This window comes from Rissa tridactyla, chromosome 1 (assembly GCF_028500815.1).
Source record: "Rissa tridactyla isolate bRisTri1 chromosome 1, bRisTri1.patW.cur.20221130, whole genome shotgun sequence".
NCBI classification, from domain to species: domain Eukaryota; kingdom Metazoa; phylum Chordata; class Aves; order Charadriiformes; family Laridae; genus Rissa; species Rissa tridactyla.
In genome coordinates this window covers 120560785-120575348 of record NC_071466.1, presented here as the reverse complement: position 1 = coordinate 120575348, position 14564 = coordinate 120560785, and the positions used below count along the sequence as shown (strand labels likewise).

At 37.3% G+C, this 14564-nt stretch overlaps 1 protein-coding gene across 9 annotated transcripts in view; it reads left to right on the top strand.

Annotated features, from left to right (window-relative positions):
• ARL13B (ADP ribosylation factor like GTPase 13B) overlaps positions 1 to 14564 on the top strand; it is a 47319-nt gene that overhangs the window by 4509 nt on the left and 28246 nt on the right. For 5 of the 9 annotated variants that reach the window (XM_054199055.1, XM_054199044.1, XM_054199081.1 and 2 more), the window contains exons 2-4: positions 1450 to 1627; positions 3318 to 3388; positions 5786 to 6035. In XM_054199055.1, the coding sequence (XP_054055030.1) occupies positions 1569 to 1627; positions 3318 to 3388; positions 5786 to 6035 (380 nt within the window). In that variant the 5' untranslated portion in view covers positions 1450 to 1568. The remainder of the gene's footprint in view (positions 1 to 1449; positions 1628 to 3317; positions 3389 to 5785; positions 6036 to 14564) is intronic. The other 4 variants (XM_054199025.1, XM_054199015.1, XM_054199035.1 and 1 more) reach the window with 2 other exon arrangements.

Sequence of the window (14564 nt, the reverse complement as noted above, 5' to 3'; positions counted from 1 at the left end):
AGTGACTTGCTAGATGGGGAGAAGATAGATGATGACGACTTGTGGATAGAAATAATGGCAGTTTAATGGGGAGAGCAAAAACTGCATGCTCAAACAGAGCAAAAAGGAATTCAATCACTACTTCCCTTCAGTGGGCAGATGTTCAGCCACTTTCTGGAAAGCAGGACCTCAGCATGCTTAATGGCTGCTTGGGAAGACAAACACAATGAACGTTCCCCCTTCCTCCTTTTTTCCCTGAGCTATTTTTTTGCTGAGCGCAACATCATGTGGTGTGGAATATCCCTTCCGTTAGTTGGGGCCAGCTGTCTTGGCTGTGTCCCCTCCCAACCTCTTGCTCACCCCAGCCTACTGGCTGCAGGGAGAGGTGGGTAGGGCAGAGTGGGAAAAAAAGAAAGCCTCAGTGCGGTGCAAGCACTGTCCAGCAATAGCCAGAATATTTGTGTGTTATCAGCAGTGTTTTAGCCAAAAATACAAAACACAGCACCATGAAGGCTGTTGCGAAAAAAAAAGTAGCAGCCAGACTGGGTACATCATCCTACCAGGGAAGTTGTGGATTTGAACTCGTGAAGTAAAATTGCCCAAAGCTTGCCAGTGAAAGGCCTTTACCTGAACAACTACTGTTTTTCGCAGTAGGATTATTGTAGCTGAATAAATAAGGGAATTTTGCATCTTTGTGCACTTGCCTGCATTGTTTGTGTAAGCATTACTGTTTCGTAGCTAAGTGTGCGTACAAAGACATAAACATGAACAGGATCGCACAGTTATTCTCCGTTGTTTGTTCCACAGAGCAGCATCAGAAAGAGTTCCTCTGTTTCTCTCTTCTGCTTGAAGAGTAGGAAGTGGGATTGTAAAATAATGGAAGTACTTGATACTTGTATTTGATTAAGTGACAATTACTAGATATTTAGCTGCCAGTTCCTCAAAGTACTCACTAGCAAACCCAGTTTCCTTGTTGTGGGATCTTTTCGTGTAAAAGAAATTGACAGTTAAATGAATATACTTAACTGGTAGGACATTCTTTGTTTGCTTTTAATGTCTTACCCTGTTGTGTTCTTAGAAGCCTTACTCATGCTTGAAATTGGTCCTTATTTTCAGTCAATCAGCAGAGCTGTGGGATATGTTAGCGAGGCAAACAGTGGAGTTTCATAGCTTGATGTGTCTTTCTACTCTCACTTGCAGGTTTCCTTATGTGCAGTAGTCTTGCATTATTATTTTGTATGAGTACTGTGTTGCTGCTGCCCAGATACGTAAAATGGGAGCAGATGAAGCATGAGAGGATGGAAAAGTGGAAGACATAATGAGACTGTCATGGGGCTGACTGAATATGACACACTCTGAATAAACAGGCTGCTGCTAGGGAAATGGCTTGCCTTGGTTATACATAGGTGCTAACTGTGTTTTGTTGTTTTTGTTGGTTTTTTTTCTCTCCCCTGCCCCATTCCATGCTAGCAGTGACAAGACAACATCTGGGCCTCTGCAGCAGTTTCTCTCCTGGTCTTCTTGGGTTGTTCTGGCCTGTCCACATTGTTTCTGTCGCTGTCGTGGCTCTGGATGGCTAGTGAAGAGGGATGTTCAGTCTAATGGCCAATTGCTGCAGTTGGTTAAAACGGTGGCAGGAACCTATCAGGTAAACATGTGAAAGTATTTTACATTTCTGTGCTGACCTTCCCAAACTGTATTTCATGTCCTCTTGCCTATGTTTTACTGTATTTGTTATATAACATTGTTTCGTATTTTTTAATTCTAAGACAAAATCTGTCATTTTTTTCTCCAAGAGAGAATAAATACATCTTCTGAACTTAAAAATGAAATGTTAATCATCTCTAATTCAGGTGCTTTGTTTCCAACTTCAGGAGAGTATAAAGTTCAAAATATTTGCCTTTGCATGCTGTTTCTTCAAGTTGAGCATTGTGGGGTGATGCTAGAATGTTTATGTAAAGTTTATTTTTTTTTTTTGTCTTACTGTTTCAGTTTCTGCATTTTGAGATTCTGAAGTGTAATGTGTTAAAACACTTTGTTGTCAAGAGTAGACTGTAGCCCCAGTGTTTCTGAGTATTGTCTAAGTATCTTAATGCTGCATTTTGTGGGTAGCCTGGTGATCAGTTCTCATTTATGGAGTTGTACTGTTCTCATTTGTTTCTGTTACTTTTAGATCCTGCATCTTTTTCCCTCCAATCAGCAGAGATGCACAGATAGCGCATAGTTTGTTTCAAACTATTGGCAAACTATGGGGAAGGGAAATAAAGGGTACACCACACTTATTCATACTCGAAGCTCATGTAGGAGGATTTGCTCTTTTATTCAGTGCTACATAGTTTAGGTTGTACAGAAGGTGCTGCTGTTCAAAGAACTGTATTGGACTGAATAGCTTTCTGACACTACCAATGTATTATAGACAATTGTGAGTTTATAAATGTTCATGGCTGTTTTGGTTTTAGCTTATTTTTAAAGTATATTTTACTACGATCAGAGCTTTTTGGCTCTTCTGTAAGAACTTGCATAAATTATACTTCATATGTGATGCTATTGTAGTTTTAAGGCAGGAAATGACAATGGTTTTAGTATTCCTTCACTTAAAGGAGCATAAAATTGAGCAAATTCCTTTGACTCCTCTGAGTCTTTGTGAATAGGAAGAACAATGGAACACATAGATACGTTTTTCCTATTGTTTCACTTACAGTCCTATCCTGGGATAAATTCTGACCTGTATGCCAGTTTGCTAATGTGTTGTACATACTCAACACCACTGGTTTGCACATTTGCAGTCTAGATTCCTCCTGCTTGAAACGATGAGTACCATTGCTGCTTATTTGCAGCATCTGATGTTGTCCAGACAAGCGATGTATACTGTTGTTCAAATGCACTGGTTGAGTCAGAAATAAATTTCTAGTATAGGCACAACTTTGAGGCAGAGAGACAGTAAAAATACAGGGGAATGGAAATGAAATTACAAAAATTGTTAAGAGACCATGACCACACCAAAAAAAGGATAAAATTTACAGTACAGTGAAATTAAATTTCAGCAGGCAAAAACACCAGTTGAAAGCAAAATCATTGTCTCATGTGAAACTTACAGCACAATATTAGACCTCTCATTTCATACCTTGTTCTGCTGTTCTGTCTAATCAGATAGTTTGACATATTGAAAGCCAGATATGCAATTATAACAATGCCTGCTACTTGGTATTTTGATACCCGTTCTTTCTACTACTTTGTCGTAAATTTGCTATGCTTGTATAAAAAAACTTAATAAAATAAGTGATGTCTAGCTAGAGGAAAAAATATTTGAAATTTTTTTTTTTTTTCTCCTTATGGAGGAAGGTGACACTAATAATGGTGGGTCTTGATAATGCTGGTAAAACTGCTACAGTCCGAGGAATTCAAGGAGGTAAGCGATTAATTTGTTTAACATCTAAATGGAGCATTGAAAGAGATAGTATAATTACTGATTTTCGATCATTTTAATCTAAAAATGTTGCTTCACCTCTTAATTTATCTCTCCCTCGCATATTGTTGAAAGAAAATTTTGGTGATTGTACCAACATCAGTGAACTTTATAATAAAATCAGTGTTGTAAGTGGAGGAGGAAAAGGTCCAAAAGAAGGAAATTGCATGTGCATGTATATAACATAAAGGACGGTTCTAGTCATACATATTTTATATCATTATTTATTACAAGAAAAGCACTAGCAATTTTCTAGGCACTTACTTCAGTAAGAGATCACTTGATTTTGAAGGGTACTTTGCACCATCCAGTGACACATGCAAGCAGGATATAATTTGAGATAAAACTTGTGCTTATGAAAACAAAAATTCTCTATGTGTTTGGTTTTTGTTGCTTGTTTTTTGGGGTTTTCTTTGGATTTTTTTGTTTGTTTTTTTTCCTCTTGTGCGTTTGTCTTGCTAATTAACTTTCATCTTGTGTAATAACAAGAGTGTACTTAGTAGTGTTTTGGCAGACTGGGAAACTCCACCTTGACTTTCTATATACGCATGTTATGTAAGTTCACAGACTTGCTAAAGTGTGAATAATTATGAATATCTTCTCATTTATATTCCTGAATCTTTGCCCTGACAATGTAGGTGCTTCGTTATTTAGCTTTCCATTCTGTTTCAAAACCAACTTTAATGCCTTTACTGGCTAAATGTGACAGTTATTTTTTTAAAGTCCTTTTTTTTTTTTTCTGGGAAAAATGGGATAAAGATGGGTATATCTAAAGGGAAACTCCAGGAAAAGATAGTTCTGGCTTTCATGACTGTTTCCCAGCACTTGAATAGTGCTTGCCTTAGAAAGCAATTTTTTTCCTTAACAGGGTTTGCAGAGATTATAACCTTCAGTTAGTCTTCAGGGTTGATAAAACCGGTATTTTTGGTCATCCACCAGTCATACAGCCTATAGGAGGAGACTTCAGTTATGATTGCTGGGTTTTAGCAGAAACCAAATATATTTCAGTTCTGAGAACTCTTAAACCTGGGCAAATCAGCATGGTCACCGAAGTCATATTTGCCAAAATGAATCTGCAGCTTATATGGCAGACCCTGGTTTTACATTGAAGACTGTTTATTATTGGAGACCTCACTGTAAAATTAGGAGCAGATGTTTCAGCAATATCCCCTTACGTTCAGCACCATCAATAACTTCCACCATTAACCAGACCTCATATTAACATTGTTCTTTCTTGCAAGAGCACATACTTACAGCTCACACTGCAAAACCTTCTTCAAAATAAAGTCTGCTGAGTTTTGAAGCTGTAGTTTCTCACAAATGGGGGTCCTGGACCCTCTCTTGCTGGAGTCTTGTCTTGCGCTGTTCTGGCCAAGGGGTCTGTTCTGAATCCCCATCTCGGCTGCGTGTGAAGGCTTCTCTCAAAAAAGGAACATGGTTGCAGAAGGCTGGTGGTGATTTAGCTTCTGCACTGCTCTTCAGAGCTCAGTGCTTTTGACCATGCCTTCATTTCTTCCTCTCAACAAGCTGAATTTTACATCTGTCTCTCCTGCCTTGGGCTACCAAGCTACATAAAACAGTTGAAGAGACCCAATGAACTCGCCCCTGTAGATACTTCTTACTGGTGTGACGCAACTACAGGCTTTCTTTGCCCTCCGGAAAGGGAGACAGCAAGCAAAAATATTAAATATAAAGCTATATTTTTTTGGCATATTGCATGTCAAACTAAAAAACAGAAAATAAAAATAAACAAACAAAGGCCAAAACCTGATATTGAATAAAGGGAATCAAGTAGTTTACATCTCAGAAGAACATGGTTTCAGTCACTTCATCTCAGCCCTTGGTTTGAAGCTGTTTTGGCAACCATGAGGGATAAAGAATAAATTTGTCAGAGCTAAAGGCTTCTCGGGTCATAATGCATTAACTGTTTTGTTTGTTTTCCTTCTCAAACTTGGATTAACACCATACAAATGCTGTGTAACTGTTCAGATGGGAGCATTGGTGCTGAGGGGGAAAGTAAAAACTGCAATACACTGAACACCACTGCTAAATATTACATTTCTTTTGCTTTCTTCTGTCTTCCAGCCCCACCTTGGTGTTCCTATCTGAATTAATGTAAAGTAACTGGTTGAGAGACTAGTGCGTTAATTTGAAATCACCTGGGGAGAGAGAAAATCTTAATGTAAAAAATATGTGGTTAACAGTATGGTGTTACTTAACAGGGAGGGTTTGCTCCAAGTTGTTAAGATGTGAATTTTGCTATGCATATCGCAACATAAAATCCTCCTTATAAACTAAAGATACTTTTTACTGAAGGCTGTCTTCTTTGAACTCTGACAGAGTCTCCTGAAGATGTGGCTCCAACAGTTGGGTTTTCCAAGATTGACCTTAAACAGGGACGCTTTGAAGTCACCATCTTTGATTTAGGAGGTGGAAAACGAATTCGGAATATCTGGAGAAATTACTATGCTGAATCCTACGGTGTAATATTTGTTGTGGATTCCAGTGACGTTGCAAGAATGGAAGAAACAAAGCAAGCCATGATAGAAGTTTTAAACAGCCCCAAGATATCAGGAAAACCTGTGCTAGTGTAAGTAATGTTAATAAATGTTCTCCTAATAATCTGTAGTTTCGTGAATTTTGACCTTCAATGTACTATCTAAAGAGGTGGTTATGTATAGTATAAACATAAAGTACACTAATACTACTGTAACTTTAGCAGTTTTACAGTATTTTTGAAGTATTTATTTATGCTGCTCTTAGCATCGTACTAGTGAACAAAGTCTTCTCTCTCTCTCTCTCTCTCTCTCTCTCCCCCCCCATGGTGATATGCAGAATCCACTCAGTGCATCTGACATTTGATCTTATTTAGTCCTTCTCAGGGATATTTATTTCTCTTCTCTTTCATTAGTAGTGGAAAAATAATAAGTTGGGTTTTTTTTTTTTTTTTTACTCTTTAAAATTCTAATAATACTTGAAAAGGTGTGATAGATTAAAGGCTTTGCAAGTTTGGCATGGCAACATGGTGTAAAAATAGTTACTATTTAGGCCTACACCAATTACTTAAATTGTAAATGGTTCTTTATATTCTGCAATACCAGTAATCTCTCAGCAATAAATATCTTTTTCACTTAACACATGGTGGTGCTGCTGATACATGATCAGCAAAAACTCGTTAAAGAAGGCTTGCTTTAATAGTGTTTGGTATGTGCTTTTGTTTCAGTGCATGTGTTTTAATGAAAAAAAAAAAACCAAAGTTAAAGTTTCAAAAAGTCTAGAGAGGTTCTTTCAGGGAGTGGATAGATTCACGAACTTCTCTGCTTAAAAACTAGGTTTTGTAGAATATTGTAAATAATATATTTTATTAACTTCAGCCACACAAAAGTTGAGGACAAATGCCCTTTTGAAGTTACAAAATAAACTATGGAAGTTTAAAATGGTTTATCAGGACAACGACTTTGTCTGGTGGGCATAAGACCTCCATAATGCAGTAATGGCACATTTCTGTGATGTAAAGAATCTGTAAAGCTAAGAGGAGAGGCCTCTTACTTTTAATGCATCGTCACTTTTAGTGATGATCTGGTGGTTTGAGGGGGGAAACTGGCTAATCTGTTTTGATCAAGTGGAGTGTAGTTCAGCAAGCTAATAGTGTATATGTTGAAAAATAGATTAGGTATTAACTTCCATTGCTACCTGAATGTTATTAGTATAGGGAAGGCAATAAAACCAACTTGATGCAGCTAGTTTAACTCAAATCTGTTCTGAAAATGCAACTGTGACAGTTCACAGCTGTGCAGTATTTCTAAACAAATACAACTTTTAGTTTTGTTTTGTTTTGTTTTTCCATAGAAATCTCTATGCCCTGATCCCATAATAGAGTTTATTTGGCTGTACCTGCAGAAAGCCCACTCACTTTCCTGGGACTTGATCCTGCTTTTTGATGCATGTCAGTAGCTAATCAGAAGGCAGAGTGTATTAACTGAGTCTAATGGTGACTAAACTAAGTTTGTTGATGTTATTGCTTTCTAATTGATTGAGCCTCAAGCCTTTGAACAGAATTTGGGCTGTGTTCCCGTGAATTTGCAGTGTTCCAGTTCTATGTAAGGGCCCGGTAGTTCTTTGTTTTATCCTCCCTATACGAGCCTGCATCTTGAGTTACGAATTCTTTCCTGTATTGTCTTTGTTTGCTGTTTGGTGTCTCTGTTCATGGCATAGCTGTGCTACTCTTGGCATGTTCAAATTATGTAAATCCTAGAATTTGTTCCAGTATTTGAAGTACTACTTTTGTTGAGAAGTAGGAGGGCTTGGTCAGTAAGTACTCACTGGTGTTTGTGGTATGGAAATAGAGTGCTTAGCAAATGAGATTAAACTGATCCCATGCACCTTCCCTTCCCTGAAGACACCTTTGGAGATGCAAACACCCATCGCTCATACTTGCCAAATAAAGAGTTCTGTGGTGTAATTTTTTTCCCGTAAGTCCCTAAAACTGAAAAATGAAAATGTATCAACAGCAAAAAAAAAAAAAAAAAAGGAGGAAACATCAGATTTCCAAATTTGTGATGAAAGTTAGCCTCTTTTAATGTTTCCTTCTTCTAGGAATGTTCAGCTTTTGTTCTGTTTTTTGTTTTTTAGTAATGAGATATTTGGTACCCGTATAGCAATAAGTTCTCTAACGTCTTGTGAAGTTTCTAATTAGTGCATTTTAGTCTGTGCATGTATGTGTGAAGCCCAGTATTTACTGAAAACAATATAGTGACCTCTGAGTATTAAGTCCAGGAAAGTTGAAGTTTACTTTCGGTAATTCCCTTCTCTCCCATGCTCTTGCAGTGCAGAACACAATCTATTTCTCTTTTCATAGAATATTGTTATAATTTCATGCCAGAAGAGAGAGACTCCTCCTCTGTTATTTTCACACTCTGCAAGTGTGTCTCTGGTCTGGACTACTGCTTTCCTCCAGCATATGAAATAAACAAGGAGAAGCAGAAAAACAGGTGTAATTTGCTTATTCTCTGCTGTCTGTAGGTGGACAGATTTCTCTGCTGTGTTATTTGTATGCTTAAATACAAAGCGCTTGCTCATTAGGGTTTTAATAATTACCAATTATCATCTAAAAGACTAATAAAAGAACTTCAACTCTAAAGGAATGAAAAGGAGTGAGCTATAACTTCAAAGTGTGTATGTGCTAAAGAATGACGAAAGAGGTATTGGTGACTTGATCAGAATGAAACAATTAAAATGTTTATACTGGATATTCATGTTTCTTTTTAAGCATAGATTGAACTAACGTACCAAAATTTCAATAGGCAGCACTGAATTTTAGTCTAATGGTATTTACCCTAACTTACGCTGTATGCAGTATTTTGTACAGTGAAGTATATGTAAGTATGCTGTAAGATTGGATGCAAGTCCATTTTGGATTTTGAAGGCAGCGGTAGAAGTTGCTGTATATGCAGTATCAGGTGTATCACTGTGTGTACCTAGCATCTGCTTGTCTTTGAAATAACCTGCTCATTATGCCTTTTTTCTGTTTTGCCATTTTTTGTTCTTTTTTTGTGTGCTTCTGGTAGATTATAATCAAAAAGACAGAATTACTTTTTTTTTTTTTGCATTTATGGGCTATCATCTATCTGGACAAAACTAATTTTGCCAGTTGGATTGGGGAAAAAGATGGACGCCTGAAATAAACCATTGCTCATCAGGCAATGAAATTAGTGTATGTGTAAAGGAACATTCCAGTTGGGTTATCAGTTTCATGTTTATGGCTGTGCTTTGTAATATTTTTGTTATTAGCTAATAAAACTTGGGAAGGAGTGATACTGGAGTGGTAGCAATGGTAATGAGGCAGGAATTTGCCTCTGGATAAGAATTCTGATCTGTCAGAGTTCTCTTCTTAATCTGCCCTTACACCACGGACTACCAACAGCATGTATAAAAGAGAAACTTGAAGCAGAAATTGCATTCCTTGTTAGGTAAATTAACACTTAGTAGAACTTTCATCCCGTTTTACTTTTAGAGTTTCTGGTGTTCGGAACATTAGGATTTGGATTAACAAGAGTGCTGCTGTTAAATGCTTTTAGAAAATTGGTCGTTCAATAATAATTCCAAGAGGAAATAAAATACAATTTGTATAACTGTACTAATGAATAAACACATTTCCTAATATGCTCACCTTTTCTTACATACTCTGACCTCTCTCACTAGTTCCTGAAGTTTTACTCTCTTTCTCCTTCTCTTCCCTTCCTCTATTCAGCGTTTCTTCTCTGGCTGGGTAAGCTCATGCTGTGTCTGGTTGTGGTGCAACAAGCGAAGTACTCAGCTGTCTGTTGCCTTTGAGAATAGGTAAAGTGAATGAATTAAAACTAGCTTTGGTCTCCCTTCTACCCTTATGAATTTGATATAGGTCAGGGGTATGGTTATTGTAGGAGCTAACTGTCCTTGCAAAAATGGTCTAGAAAAAGTAGTCGGGGGGGAAAAACCCTTTTTTACTCAGGTAAGCAAATTTTGTTGTAATGTAATGAGTAAAATATATGCTGAATCATGATGTTCCTTTATCTAAATATATCTCCTTTTTATCTTTAAAGATTTGAAAAAGAAAATAATATATCCTAATTTAACTGTCTGTTTCTTCTTGTAAAAAGATAATGTTGTTTATAAGTATGAGGTAACATTTAAATAAAAGTATTCTCTAGTTGTTTGCTGTTACATGATGCAGGTTTATCCACTGCTCCGCTATGCAGTTGGGAGTTGAAAAAAATCAAACAACCAAAAAACCAAAAAAACCCACCAACCCAAACCCACAAAAAACCCCAAAACCAAAACCCCCACCAAACACAAAAAAAACCTCACACACAAAAAAAACCAAGAATAGGAACAAATTTCAGCAGTGATACACTTAATGGTCACCAAGAAAGGCTTGGGAGTCTTTGAAACACAGTCCTTAATAGAAGTAGACAAATTAAACATTTTTTTTTCCATTTTGAACAGCAGAGTAATTATGTGGTTTGTCTACATTGAGAGATTTAGTCATCCCTCTCCCCACCACCCTATTTTTCAGGTTGTTCTTTGGGTGCTGTCACCACAATAAGCCACACTGTGTATGTGTCTGCTGGTTCACTTACTTCTTCTTGGAGAGAAATGGTTTCGTGTCCGCCCTCTTCCTGAGAGGACGTACCTGTATAACACTGTAGTTTGGTCAGATAATTAGGGTGTAGACCATACCAACTTCAGCTTCTCCTGATCAGGACAAGTCTCCAACACTGCATGAACAGGTCTTACACACTATGTGCCCTCATGCTATATCCCAAAACTTTAAGTGTATGATATCAGCATGAACAATTATTTCATGAGGTACATTGCACTGATCATTAATTTGGACATGCTGAATTAAGAATAAAATAATTTTATATATGTAAGTCCTAAGGCCAGAGGGATGTCGTATGCAGTCCAACAAGAGACGGGGGTCAAGTGCTGTAGTGTGGATGTGACCAGTCCTCTCCAGAAGGGGATCTCCAAAAGCTCTTCACTCCAACCAGTGTACATGGGTGCCAGTCCACATCACTTCATCCAAGGGCCAGAGCTTGCTTTCTGGCACTATCTCTAAAGACAGTGTAGTTATAATTTATCACCAGGTGAGCAACTAAGTTAATGTGTGTATTTGGAAGAAGCAGGGGAGAAGAGGTGGGAGAACAATTTTGGTTATCTTGTCTAGCTGGGACTGTGATGTGTGCAGTAAGTGTTTTAATCATAATGTATAGGGAGGTATGCAAATGAAGCCCTCGGTTCTTTCATGAAGTATGTGGAAAATTGTGTCCACAACAAATATTTTAAATTCTTCCCAGTAGAAGAGTAGGTCATTGAAAAAATGTGTTTTATTCTGGAAAAAGTCACGTTTTTCCTTAAAAATCTGCAATTTTTAAATGCTAGCTTTTCCCAGTAAATATGCTATTTCTGTTATTTCTTTGAATAATGGAACGTTTCCCAGAATATTTTTCCTAATTTCTTTTACATCTGCCGAAACAAGCAACAGACCTCTCTGAAAAGCCCTGGGAATTAATGTCAATTTGCATCACTGTGTGTTGTCTTAGATGTCTTTTTGTTTGTAGTCAACTTTATACTGTGAGTAGCGCTAGCAAGATACCGCTGTGAATTATCATGGGAAGGTGGGTCTTATTTCACAGTGAAGAACAGGATCCATTACTTAAGTTTGAGATGCAGTCTTCATTATGGAGCAAAGTAGAGTTGGAGTCACTGACCCACTCTTCCTTTTGGCATCTTTTCTTCCATCCCAATCTATTGTATTATGATATGCCCTAATCTCATAGTACACCTATTCATGTAGTAACTCTGATAAGGGATAAGAAGAGACACTGATAGGGATAAGAAGAGACACTGATAAGAAAAGAAAAGTAAAGGGGAAGACAATTCTTGCTCCTCATCCTCCCTGATAAAGGAGTGGATAGTGAGCCTGAGCACTATTTAGGTGAAGTGGAGGCCCAATAACCTGGAAAGAGAAGAGGCTAAATCATGCAATGTGGGTATAGGATTGGTACTAGACACAATATTACAGTAATGTGGGGATATAAGAGTTCTGATATTGTTCAGCTTGATACTGGCTTCAAATTGTGGTATCTTATTATCTATCACAGCCCATGGAGGTATCACCGTATCATTTTAAGATGGTTTTCCTAAAGTGCTGAAGGTATTGGCTGTTATTGACTCTTAGTACAAATTACTTGAAGACGTTAAACTTTATATTTGGCTTTTTTTTTTTTATTGTTCTGTGTTACGACTTAATGTATGTATGCTTTGCTCATGTAGGCCTCATTTAACATTCGAGAGCTTAAGTAGTTAATCAGTCTGTTATGTTTGCGGAAACTGAGTACTAGAAACTAAGAGTTCTTGCAGTTCTTACATTCATGGGTCGATTCTATGCAACCTTAAATTCTCTTCTAATTTTTTTGTCCTTCCTTTTATCAAGCAGGAACAGTTGGACTTCGTATTATGTAGGCAAATACTGTTTTTCTTTGGGGTTATTTTGGGGTTTGGTGGGTTTTGTTTGGTTGTTTTTTTGTTTTTGGTTTTTTTTTTTTACTTTGATCTGAAACACATGCAAGAGAAAATACAAGTCTGTGTGCTATGGCTGATATTTTTATACCACAGAGATTGCTGGGCAGATATTTTTTATTTTTTTTTAGTATAAAGTTACTTTCTACGTGCTATTTTGGTGATGAGGGATTATAGTTATTAATATCTCGTATTTCTTATTAGAACACTAGCAGTTCTGCTTTAATTTGCTCTTCTGCATAACTATGTAACTAGAAAAAACACTGGAAAGTTATTTTAATGATTACTGCAAAGTTTCTGCTGTTAATCATTTTGAATGCTCAATATAAAATCCTCATTATGTCAATGTAAGTTGTAGTTAATACTAATTACTTTCAGCTAATAGTACCTCATATAAGAAAAAGCTTTCCACAAGTCTTTCTGGTTTGCTCTCTTCTCAGTTCTTCTGCAGCGTGTTATATATATTTCTGTTATGCCATTTTCTAACCCATATACAGCTGAAAACTACCTGAGTTAGTTACATGTGTGTGGATAGGCAGCTGTCTTCCTGAGTATCAGTGAAACTCGAGTTTTCTTCCAGGATTTAAAGTTGTTGTTTAACAAGACCGTATTTACTTCAAAGGAACATATCTGTTGTGCGAAGAGGAAGGGCTAGCCCAGGAACACAAATTTCTCTCTCAGATAAGGATGCTTGCGTGAACACTCCTGTATGGGGGATGCTGTGTAAACAGGTGGTGTTTGTTGTGTTTTGGTTTTCTCTTCTGTCAATGCTGGCTGCAATAATCCTTCACAGATGTACTGTAATGCCTTTCTTTTTAAGGGCCCAGGAGAGAAGGAAAGGGCTATCTGTTATGCACCTCTGTTTATTTCCTAAAAGTAGAAACAAGATGGGGTGGTGTTTCTGTGTAGTGCATATTTCTGTGTGTATTATGTATTTTTATACACATACATATATATATATGAAAGAGCATGTTGGCCATAGCAACTTTTTTCTCTGTATTGCCTATTGGCTAGCTTCTACTCTGCCCTTGGAATCTAAAGGTAGCTTCCATATATGTAACAGTTAAGGGAGATTATTTAATGGAATAGTATCAGTAGTGTCATTATCTAATTTCTTTTTTTGTCACTGCTGTGTAAACAATCTTTTTCACTTTAAGGTTCAGACCACTGATTGTACTTTGATAACCGGGATGACAGGTATCCAACTATTTATAAATATCACAATGTGAAAATAATTTGGTAGTCCCTTTTCATAGTAGATTAATTGCATCTAGTGGAAAAAAAATCAAAGACATCTAGCTCACCTAATGTCTTGCAGAATTGCAGTGCAATTTGCTCCAACTTCTCTGACTGTATCCAGATATAGTGGTATTGATTGTGTCTTTGCACAGCATAAAGGAGTTCAGAAATATGTTCCTGTTTTGGTGTTTAGTTTTGGTTTTTTTTTCTTTTCCTTTGGAAATAACTTTATCTCAGTTGCATTTTTATTTTCTGTTAAATTGCATTAGAGCACTATTTCTCCTTCAGTTCCAGAAGGGCAGAACGCAACCATTGAGACAATGGGAAGCAAAAGCACCCCGCGTCTGCGAGCTTCTCTTTCACTGCAGAAATAACTGCGTGCTGCAAAATAAAGCAGCGTTATACTTACTTTCGTGCTAATTCAGCTGTTTCGTAAAGAACATCTAAGTTCTCTTCAGGGGCAGTTTGAGTCAATGGCTAGCTGCTCTGTTCTAGGTATGCAGAGAGGTATGCACTTTAGGCACTTTCCTTGCATACTTACATGAGGATGCTAGGTTTTTACAATTAGCAAAATTTCATGGAGCCATTTGGAGTTGTGGAAATGTGCAACTAGTTCCTCTGGCAGCTCCTGTAGTAGTATAAATAAATACATGTCCTGTACCGTGTCTGGTTCTGGACTTCCCACTACAACAAGACTGTGAAGACAAATGTTGAATACATTAAGGTGAATCCATCCCATTTGGGTATTGGAGCATGTAACATATGAGGAGAGTCAGAGATGAGTTTGTTCAGACTTAAGATGAAGAAACTAAGGGAG